General features: G+C 33.9%; 1 protein-coding gene across 2 annotated transcripts; it reads right to left on the reverse strand.

The window, feature by feature from the left end:
* Positions 1-1,120: 1,120 nt before the first annotated feature.
* On the reverse strand, positions 1,121-11,127 carry LOC114182100 (SNF1-related protein kinase catalytic subunit alpha KIN10-like). 2 transcript variants are annotated; one of them, XM_028068856.2, is made up of 11 exons: positions 10,961-11,127; positions 6,570-6,777; positions 5,869-6,053; positions 5,599-5,778; positions 5,346-5,477; positions 4,665-4,850; positions 3,448-3,537; positions 3,292-3,375; positions 3,047-3,187; positions 2,128-2,367; positions 1,121-1,793 (listed from the first exon to the last, which is right to left on the reverse strand). In XM_028068856.2, exons 2-11 carry the CDS (start codon positions 6,766-6,768, stop codon positions 1,680-1,682), a joined length of 1,551 nt encoding a protein of 516 aa, XP_027924657.1. In that variant the 5' UTR covers positions 6,769-6,777; positions 10,961-11,127; the 3' UTR covers positions 1,121-1,679. The 2 variants fall into 2 exon arrangements, with proteins under 2 accessions (XP_027924657.1, XP_085528791.1); XM_085672665.1 differs by having other exon boundaries at positions 3,292-3,537.
* Positions 11,128-12,162: the final 1,035 nt, after the last annotated feature.

A 12,162-nucleotide genomic window follows, 5' to 3' on the forward strand; every position in this document is an offset into this window, starting at 1 on the left:
TTTTTTATTTATTAAAAAAATTGTACAACACGATTGATAATACATTTCTTTGTTTTAAAATACTCATTATGAAGTTGTACTTAATGTAGGTTTTATATTTAATATTGATTATATAGGATTTACATTTAAACTAAATAATTTTCATGACAATTAAAAACTTTACCGACTCATTCTCATCCTTACAATTATCATAATTCAATTATCACACAAACAACCGTTTTACTTTAGTTTTGACAATAAAGAATATAAAGTAATTTGGAACAAATTTATGTGATCAAAACTACATTACTTTACCCAAATAACAAATTAGAAACACGGGAAATTTAAGTCAATTAATGCAAACGAACCATTTTAAGAATGAAAGAAAATTAATTAAATTAAATTCTTATTCATTTTACATTCCATAAAATGTTAAAATTCTTTATCAAAACACTGACCTGAGGTAGTTAAAACTGGGTCAAAATGCACGAGAAATTACCACAAATAAAACATTTAAGCATTTGAAAAGGTTTCCAAACACCAAAACTACCATTTGAATCATTGGCCTTTGAAAACATTTCTATAGTTTAACCTTAAAAATCTCTATAGCTACAAATATTAATCTCACTCTTGTAAGATGTTCAACAATTTGTATCCATTGGCTTCGTTTGGGTCTAAGCGCACTCATCTTGGAATGGTGGATTCATATTGAGGCTGAAAAGCAAGTCAATAAAACTAAAGAACCACCATAAAAAAAAAAATTAAAAACTAATCAGTAAAGCATTACTAAATCAACCCAAGAATTTTCAATGAAATTTGTCTACAAAAGCAACATACACCCCTATGCTTCAAACGACACATTACAGGACAAATCCATGGAAAACCATATAAGACATGTCATCACTCACCATGTGAACACATGTGGACCAATATTGTAAAATCCTAAGTTCATGACTCTATTGACAAATGTTTTAAGCACAAGTTAGTTAATGAATAAAAAAATAAAAGATAGGCCAAATTACTTGTTAACATTTATCCTAATTCATTTCCAACATGTCTCACTACCATGGAAATGCTACTCAACATGAAGGTAGAAAAGAGAAAGGGGCAAGGAAAAGGATAATCTAATCAACATAGCAAATACATAACACAAGCCTCAAGCAGCCTGATTAATCATAAAAACTAATTAAGAATGGCCGACAAAAATATGGTTTACACAGATTCTAAAATACATAAGCCATGATTTGCCAAATAAAATGCATCCATAAAAGGAGCATTAATTGAGTAGGGAAGCGGGGAGAAAATGCTGATCTGCAAGCTCATGTTGGATGCAGCCTAGGCAAACAACCCCTCGGCTTCCGACAACAGACATAAGCAGTCAATTACAACAATAAGTTCAATACCAAAAACAGATGTCTCTGTTGGAGGAGAATGCTTTGATTAAAATCTGAGGGATTTGAGGGGATAGAGAAAATTAAAATAACTGGTAAAAAGACGGACCTAGTCAGACACCATGATTTCGGAAGCAAATGCCATATGTAGGTTGCCTCGATCATGATAATGATAACCCATAAAAACTGGGGGTAGGCTAAAAGTACCGACAGATAGATATACCCATACTGAAGGGCACTGGTATGTACAATGTAAGGTTATTCACATGCAGCACAAGGTCTCCTTTGTGACTACTTATGAGCTTTATGCTAGAGAACACGAAGCTGTGAAAGGAAAGCAGCACAGAGATCCAAGAAAAGAAACTGTGGGCCCTGGACCCTTTGAAGATCAAGTAGATACTTCTCCTCACGAGCTTTGTAAAGCTGCCAAAGAAATTATCAGACTTTGAGAATGTTCAAATAAAAAAAAAAAAAAAGTGACAATAGTTCTATCCAATAACGACAGAAGAATAAGTATACAAGAAAATCTCATTTGCCAAATTATGGACTACTAGCATACTAGTCATTGCAATGAAAGGATTATTGTACTGTACACCCAAAGAAGAAGTCTAATTTTCTAATATTAAAAACTAAAGAGGTCGGAGGAAGGGAAATACAAAGGCTCTTAAAAAACGAAAAAAATACCACTAACCTTGTCAATAAACATCCACATTTAAATCCAAGTACAATGGATATTATGGTTGTCAAGATAAATTACCTGCACTTCAAACTTGACCACATTTGACTTAGAAACAGCGTCATCTTCAATAATGCTGGAATCATTTCCAAAGTAATGATTGCTATGCACAGAATTGTTAATCATTCCTTCATGATGACCGGGAATGCTAGCAACCCATCTGCACTTCATGTTATAGTGTCCAATCTTCTTCCAACAAACATTTAATTCTTGCAGAGCTTTAAGGACCTCAGTCATTATTTCACGTGGTTGTGCTCGAGACTGTCACATGTTAACAAACATAACCAACAAAGGCCTCAATCACAAGTCACCACCAAACAATCAGAACTTCAATATTTCTTATAGCAACTATTAATAATGGAGAATGCTAGCAATTTAGTACCACATTCTATTATTGACTGAAATTGATTGGAAGTGACAAATTTGAGTCTCAAATTTTATATAATGACTCACGATTTTGTAATTTCCAATAACTTTAACTATGTATTAGAAGGATTCAGCTGCTAGAACTCATTAAAAATCACAATTTGAGACAAATTGCACACTTAACACCTTCAATCAATTTAGTACCACATTCTATTGTTGAAAATTGATTGAAAGTGACAAAAATTTGAGTCTCAAATTTTATATAATATATCTCACGATTTTGTAATTTCCAATAAATGTAAACTTATAATACAGAATGTATTAGACAGTCTGTTCCTAGAACTCATTAAAAATGACAATTTGCAAACAAGTTGCACACATAACACCTTCGATCAACAAATATGTGCCTCACTCACAAGATAGATGGAACCAGTTCAGGACAATTGACATAATTAATTCATTATAAGGCTAAGAACTATCATGGTGATAGTAGTATATATTAGATACACTAAACATGAAAAAATAAACTTGAAATCCGGTTCAGTATGAAACAGCTAATAAGTAAAATATTGACCTGAAGCCCTAGGGCCCATTTTCTCTCAGCAGGGAACTGTTGCCGCATTCCTACTCCCTGGTAATCCATATACCCTGTGCTGTGGTGTCCAACAACTGGAGAAGCAACTTCACTAGAATGGATCCGATTGAAACCAGAATCCTATGCAGTCAAATTACAAAAGAAAAACTAATAAGCCTATCCCGTTTTAAAAGAAACAAATGTAATATCAAGAATAGAAAACAATGGTTATATCACAAACCCACCATTGTCTCTTGAAATTCAGCTCCAAGATAACCAGTAGACACCCGGAACCGGTTGTCCAATAACAAATAGTATGTTACAGTACCCTGAAATTCATAGACAGAGATAAGAAACAATCTGGCAGGTACACACTTAAGGTGAAAATGAAGATCACAAACCTTATTTTGTATTCTGTTTGCAAGAGATTCAACCAATTGATTCCTGTCAAATCCCATTTCAACCACTTTTTGAAGAATCTCCTCGTCAATCTACAAAACCATGAAATTCATTGATTTTCCTTTCTTTGATTGAAAATAACAAATCAAGTAACAAACAATCTGTAATACTTATGTGTTTGATGTTGAACTATGGGAAAAAAAAATACATACAAAATCCACTGAAGCATTTAGTATGCTACAGAAACGCAAAATGAAACAAAAACCATAAAAAGGTATATCGTGATAGGATACTAAGTTATGGGCCTAAATCAGATGACCAAATAGTTGGCTTAGACAATTATTGCATTTGGACACGGCCCAAAGAAACATGTGATCCAAACACTGCATTTCAGAAGGCAATGGAATGGCACGAGGAAAGGGAATTATGATTTGATTAGGAGAGAGGTAGGAACATAGAAAAGATGTGTGAAGCAAGTCAGGAAATTGTAAGTTTTTTTTTTCTTTTTCAGAAATAGAGATAGTTTTCTTGAAGGACCTGAGGGATTAGTTGTGAACTTAAAAGAGTTTTGGCTCAGTTCTTTACAATTCAATAACACTCATACACTGGCTTCTGTTCTTGAGAGTCCTGACAGATGGCCTGCAAATATACTCAATGCTTGTACCTAAGCACTTTGATAAAAAGGTAGTGTATTTAGACAACATAGAATTAACAAATAATGATGCAAGCAAACTAATGAAACACAGAACTCTTTGGCCTCAGCTTATATGATTCAGCAAATGCAACATTTTACTTCAGCTCCAACACCACTGGATTAAAGTAACTTACACAACTAATAACAGCATAGTTCAAAACACATTGACAAAAGCATACAGCTTTTTCCACCAATATTTTGGAAAGTGACAATCGTGTAAAATTAAGTAAACAAAAAAACTATTTATGTCTAATTTATAAAGTACTAATACTTTTATGATGATAATAATTCATAACTTTTTTGTTCTTGACAAAATTTAATACATGTTATTTTATAACAATCACATATTTATCATGTTTTTACAAAATTTAGTATGTTTTGCAACATGCATATATATATATATATATATATATATATATATATATATATATATATATCACGCATTATTCAGATACACATATTGTATTCGTCTATCATAGACCAAACTTAATAAAGAAGAAACCCATAAACAAGTAAAATCAAAACCTTTTTGGCTTGTTGCAGTGTATCTGGTGGTGGCACTGCTAAATATCGTGGCAGACGAACTTGGAACCATGGGTGTTGACGTATCTCAAGTATGGTCATCCTCTTCATGGGATCTACCACGAGCATCCTCGGTATCAAATCTCTAGCACCAGGTGATAGATGACTGGGAAGAGTGTATATCCCACCCTACAAAAAATGGTAATTAGTAAGGTGTGCATCAGAAGATAAACTAAATCTGTTTACAGATAACATCATTTACTGTATAAATATGCTATGGATAAATCCAAAATCATCATCCATTTTAACATAAAAGATTGGACAAACTAAATGAAATAATTTAAATCCCTTTTTAGTGAGTCACCGAGAATTACGCAGGTTACTTATGCCTTTAGTAAGGATTATAAAGATAATTTACTGATTTTCCGAGGAGTATTTCATAAGTAGAAGTGTTATGGATAACCACTAGTTTTCGCAATATAGGAGGAACAATATCAACCTTCCTTTAAACAAAGACAGCAAAAGATATAATGCATTGACCTAAAAGGTATTAAACCACTCTAGATTTGTCAAAATCTCCATCAGCAACAATGTCAGAAAATAACTTGACATGACAGTGGCAGGAAATTTGTCTATCAATCTTTTGAACATATACAGAAAAAGGAAAATTGAGAGCAATATTACCTTTATTTTTTTGAAAAGATTGGGAATGTTTTCATCATCAAAAGGAAGAGTGCCACAGAGAAGAGCATATAAAATTACACCACAGCTCCAGACATCTACTTCAGGTCCAGCATACAATTTCCCAGAGATAACCTATGAAAAACAGTTTATTCTTTGATAGATTAATCACAAAAGGAGGTAAATGTAAATTCTCAGAAATAGTGAAGTAATAATATTAATATCTTATTCAACTACAATCCAATTATTTACAAACCTCTGGAGCCGCATAGTTAGGACTTCCGCAACTTGTCTTAAGGAAGTGACCATCACGCATGATATTGCTCAAGCCAAAATCAGCAATCTTGATATTAAATTTTTCCAAAAGTAAATTCTCAGGCTTCAGGTCTCTATGAACCACCATATTCCTGTGACAGTACTCCACACCAGAAATTATCTGCTTCCAATGTTCCATAACACAAGTTAGATTATATAATCAGTAACAAGCACAAATTTCTGAAGAGCACAAAAATATTACAAATTACACCTGCTGAAAAAAATGGCGGGCTTCGTCCTCTTGCAGCCTACCCTTCTCCACTATGTAATCAAAGAGCTCTCCAGATTTCACATACTCCATAACAACATATATGTCCGTTGGGGTTTCTATGACCTCATAAAGTCGTATAATGTGATGATGCATAAACAATCTTAAAATTTTGATTTCCCTTCTAACTGCAACAAATTGAAGTAAAAAACATTACAACATGTAAGCATATTTGAGAAGAAAAACATTACAACTTGTAAGTATATTCAACCATTTGCTAGATACCAATAGCAAACATGCAAAATGTGAAAACCATAAGTAAGGTGATTCAGCTATTAACCCTGCAACAAATTAAAGGTAAGAAAATATAGATAGAATATTTAATTCTTAACCACCACCCCCCACACAGTCAATGTCCGGCCACACAAAAACATTTCAGTCAATCTTCGAAGATTTCAACCAACTCTAATTGGCTGGAGTTAAGACAGGCTATGGATCACAACAATTAAGGAAAATTCTCAACAATATCCCAAAACATAGTGGTATAAACATGTAGAATTTTAAAACTAATGATAGGAATACAGCTGTACATGTACATATACATATAAAGTTGACTGAAAAGTATTGGAAGACTGAAAACAATTAAAACCAGGTCCCACAGTTAGACAAACAGTAAATATTGAATGTATGCAAATGACTCAGACCTTTTTCTTCCATTTCCATGTTTCTTATCTTGTGGCGGTTAAGGATCTTTATAGCAACTTTATGACCAGTCAGTATATGCTCGGCAATTTTCACCTTGCCAAAGGATCCAATGCCAAGTGTTTTTCCCAACTTATAATTTGGTAGAAACTTGTCCACACTTCCACCACCACCACCACCACGGCCAGTTGATCTGTCCATTTCTATAATCTAGAGACAATTCAGGAAAAAAAAATGAGAAATCAGTCACATAAAAGTATACAATCCCAGATTCACAAATGAAAATTAGATTGAAGAATTTCATCACATCAAATGAAACAAATATACTGGTACCATGCGTGAAATGCTAAAACAATGCTAAGAGTTTTTGTAATAGTTGTACAAATTCCATTGGCATAACAAGCACAACTTTACAGTGAGTTAGTAAAACTTCAACAGGGCTCACACAGTTGTGTGTGGCAGCTAAGAATAAAAATACTATAGCAAGCTGTAAAGCATAGACACGCCTGTCAGGTTTTACAGAGGGGGTTTCATTGGGGAGATACAACACAATGAGACCTGAACCCAACCACATAAGGCATTAACACCACTCTCAACCCAAAACCTTAAGACAATAGGTTTATGGGTCTTTATTCTTATATAGTGCTCTACTTTCTCATATCTGGTCAATGTGGGACTTAGACTCACACTTCGATTCCTAACAACGTCTCCTCCAAACGAAATGTTAGACACTCTATGCATGACATTTGTCAAGTACATGTCAGTTTCTGAGTTAGAATTCGTGATAGGTTTGACTCATTAAGGTATATCTTTATTTTCCATGAAGGATTGATCCCTACCCCTTCCTTATGGATCAAAACTCAAATTGATAGAAACTGTAGGAAGTACGGACTAAAATCTGATTCAAAATTTTAGCCCCATTGTTTTAACTCATTAAGGTTCTCATTTGCTTTAGTCCCCATAAGCTATGGACAGTGATGTTAAAAAGCAGCCAATGTGGATTTCTCACTGGCAGCCATTAAATGGCACCGGCATGGCAGGTTTCACATGGCAGTTCTATGGCATCCAATTTTCATGCAGTAGCCAACGCAAAAAGCAACAGTCATGACAGAATCGAAGACAAAGATGGGAAAGTTGTGATGAGAGAAAAAATTTGATGCGAAAATATATGGATCTCGGATCATCTCAGCCACAACCCAATCTTAGATTAAAAAAAGCAGAAGCTAGACCCAAGCCCAAATTTAGAAGACCTTAAACTCCCAACCAATGACCCAGCCATTAACAAAAATGACCACCCACCTAAAACCCAAACTAATTGTATTTTCTCAAACAATGAGCCCAAGCCACAAGCAATGAACTTCCCCTATCTTTAATGTGATTTTCTGACAACCACTACTAGCAATAGTGATCTCCAATTACAACCCTTCTTCAACTCCCTCCACCCCACTATTCAATTGGTTTCTCTAAATTGTCTCTGCTTGTAACCTCACTCTTGTCTCTCTAACTCAATGTTACTACTACTCTTTGACTGCTAGACAATACCTATACATTGCAATTTTGAATTGTATAGATAAACACACACATGCACATGTACACCATGCTTCTACCATAAACAGTAATGCCATCTGCCATAACCCACCATAGTCTGTCATTGCTAACTCCAACTCTAGATTTGGTTTTTATATCGGCAGCTTCGAATCTTTGAATAATTTGTATGATGTTACAAGTAAACATTGGGTTTGTCACAACACCCACAGATATTGAGCAGTTCTTTTGAACTACTTTGAGAGTTTCTGATACTACCAAAGACACCAAAAAGCTTTGTGAATGCACCCAGTTTGCAGTTCTTTGGTGAACAGAAACAAATGCTCAAATTTTCTCTAGTCAGAGCAGTCTTCTCTTAAGCCCATTTGGGATTGAGTAGTTTTTGAACCTGCCATGTGGAAGTCTGCTACTGGTCATTTTATGAGAGTGTCACTGTTGGTGTCTCTTTATTACATCTTCAGAGGGATTGGCCTGCTTTGCTTCATGGACCTTGATCTTTGTTGTTTTGGCATTTTTTTTTCCTTTCAGACTTTACTCTGCTCTCTTTTTTCCCTTGGATATTTTTTATCCTTGCCATTGCATCTTTCTTTCTCTCAATAAATTCTTCTTTGTTTATTAAAAGAATGGCAGTGGTCCCATTTTTCCATGAAGGGAGGGATAGATCCATATAATTTTCACTTGTATTGCAAGAAACCAAACCCAAAAGTATGCAAAGTGCCAATTACAGAGGCTAAATTTTGGACCGAGACAATAATCTGAACTTGCTATCTTCCAATATTATTGATATCCCACATTGATCAGAGGTATGGCTAATGTCATCCTTACAAACTTTGTGCAATCCTCACCTAACAAGTGAGCTGTTTTGTAGAGTTAAGTTGAGCTCTAAACCCAAAACTTTAATATGATCACATAGCCTAACCTAGATCTACTATAGGACCACCCTAATTATCTATTCCATAAATGTTTATTTCCAGGCACAAAGGGGAATTGTTATTGGGTGACCAGCACTTGTCCACACTCCAGCTGTCTAGTGTCGGGTATTTTGAGGTGCCAATCCCATGCGGACAAGATATATGGCAAATGCAATCCATATAAGGTATGGGATGTCTTCAACTTACAAACTGGTTTTTGTATGGTTAAGTTAGGTCCTAAACTCAAATTCTAGTAAATATGAAATCAGCTTGATTTTTTCCCGACAATTTTTTTCTTTTATAGATATAAAATGGACAGAACCCACAAATATCAACCAATCCATCAAAAGGCACACTGCTAGAAGCATTGAGGCAAGCCATCAAAATGGTTGTCAGCCCTGCTTACTGGTTAGGCACCCTGCTTTTCAACGAAATGTATCATTAAACCCTTATACATACCTTTATAGTGCAAGTAAGGCACTCACCTTTAGCACCTGCCAATTATATCTGTTTCCAAATAATTGTCATTGTAAAGTTTTGCAGAGGATTAAGAAAGTTGTGACTATTTAAAATTTAAAGAAAAAAATAAGTTCCTTTTTACTACATTACCATCCCATTTCATAAATGCTTTCTCATTCCAAAAGTAAATACCAAAAAGAACAAGGATAAGTTGAAAAAAGTAATGAGTGCTTTTGGAAACCTGAAAAATAACAATTATTTTGAAATGGACAGAGTAATTGATAGCCATAAATAACACAGCATGCCCAATAATCTAAAGTATTGAATGTTACACTGAAAAACTGACAAATAGTCTAAATAAATTACTGTCACCATCATCGAGTGTTTGGGACTCTAAACCGCAAGCAATACAAGCACGTAGATTAAAACAATATCAATGAGGCTCCATTGATTTCATGGAAAACAGCTCCTTAATTGCAAGCATATGGTGTACAACTAAGAAAACGATATAATTTTTCTGGCATTTAGTTGGTGTAAAAAATTTCACTTACCATAGAAGAGTTGACAGAGGGAAAAATCGAAACATATGCACCATAAGGCACATCTTACTTGGCGCCTCATGCTAATTGAGGTACTACTACCCAGCCAATGCCTATGGCCCCTTCGGCAAATGCAAGCTATTGGATCGCGTTTTCTCATTCCCGCTGATTGAGACGCTGCCCCAGCCCACACCCGTGGCACCTTTCAGCAAGCCTTGTCGGCTCACACAAGGCACACTCTACTAGTAGCTGTTAAAAAAGATTCCAAATATCCAGACATCTACCGAATTGCCAGGCCTTTGAAAATCTTCTTTACGTCACACACAACACAAGCTACTGGCACCTCTCTTCTGCTAGACATGAAATGCAACCCATTGGCACCTACCTCTCTTCTGTTAAACATATAATGCAACCTACGGGTGCCTCTCAGGTCAAACCAATCTAAACCCTTCAGGGCCTCAAGTCAACCTCAACCCAAGACAAAAGAACCCCTCTCCTCAAAAACCTACCTCCTCCTATATCATACCTTAATCAAATCCTTTCCGGTTTCCACCAAATATAACCTGTTTCTCTCAAGTGTTCCACACTAGCATCAAATCAATGTAATCCATCAAATCAATGTCGCAATCTACCGTACCCTAATTCCCTCCATTCAAGAAATTCCCCCCAATCAGGCGTGCAAAATGTATTCAAACCGACGCACAACAACAAACACCGCGAACTCAATAAAGAAGCAAAAACAAAAACAAAAAATCTGGTAAAGAAAAACATTTTAGAAGTTGAGTCGAACAGATTGAAAAGGAAACGACAAATCCAGGAAACAAACGAACGAGAAGAGAAAATCGGAATGAAGGGAAGGGAGATAAGGCATGAGAGAATTAAGATCCGAGAAAGCAATAAGAGAAAAGACGAATTTGGAAAGAGGAAAAGCACGCTCACCAAAGCAAAAGGAAGATTAGAGTGGTGGATTGTGAAGGAAGATACAAGAGAGCATTGTTTGCACTCTTCGTTGGTGCGCGCTGCTGCTATTATTACGGTGAGATGCTGCGTTTCTCTTACCCCCTCTCTTCCCTTCGCCACGCCACGCAATTCAACTCTTTGTCTCTTTCATTTTTTTCTTAAACTCTCCATAAACAAATAAATAATAATATAAATAATGTGTTTTTTCTAAAAATATAAAAAAAAAAATATATATATATATTAATAAATTTTTATTAAATTCTTTTTTTTTATGATTTAATTTCTGTATCCAAGCATATGGTTATTCAATTTAACTCCGATGACATCTGGTCAATATTTTTATTTTTGGTCTTCAATTTAGCAATTTATTTGTTTTTTTTTCCTTTTAACATTTTATAATTTATGAATAATTTTGTGAAAATAAAAAAATACAAAAAAAAAATTGAATTATGATTTTAAATTTTTTTATTACTTTTGCAAGTATGATATATTCAGATAATTATTGTTTTATATATCAATAATGATAATATTCTGTTAGATGAATAGTTAAGTTTTAACTAATTTACTTATTTTATAGAAATATTTTGTTAAATATTTTTTTAACAAAACATTTCCATAGTTAGACGCATTTATTAATTCATCTTAAAAATAGACCATTTTTTTAATGTTGAAAATGTTTTGTTTAATGATTTAGTGAAAAGAAAAAAAAAACAACTTTGGCTCTTTCTATTCTTTTTATATTACTTGCCATTTGTCTAATAAGTTTTTCTTTACAAGAAAGAGGTAAAGATTCTCTACAACATAGAATAATATTTTTGTGTTTTTTTATTTTAGAGGAAAGAAGTAAAGATGTCCTACGATATAGAATAATATTTTTGTATTTTTTATTTTGATACAAAGTTAGTTCAATTATGTGCATTTTATCACCTAAAAATATTAGTATTTTATCAAGCATAAAATAAGATTGTACTTGTATCGTTTATCAAATAAATGTGCACTTTTCATTATTTGTTGTGTATTAAAATGACATATTAAAATAAAATCAGATTCAAGATCTAACGCTTGAAAAGCTATTAAGGAAAAACCATTAAAATCTTATGAATTTTAAAAGATAAAGAGTAAATAATCGGTTTAATAGATCAACATATTTTGTTTTTACTATAATAAAAAAAACTATAATC

This window comes from Vigna unguiculata, chromosome 4 (assembly GCF_037176805.1).
Source record: "Vigna unguiculata cultivar grain cowpea cultivar isolate G323 ecotype 2 chromosome 4, ASM3717680v1, whole genome shotgun sequence".
Taxonomy (NCBI): domain Eukaryota; kingdom Viridiplantae; phylum Streptophyta; class Magnoliopsida; order Fabales; family Fabaceae; genus Vigna; species Vigna unguiculata.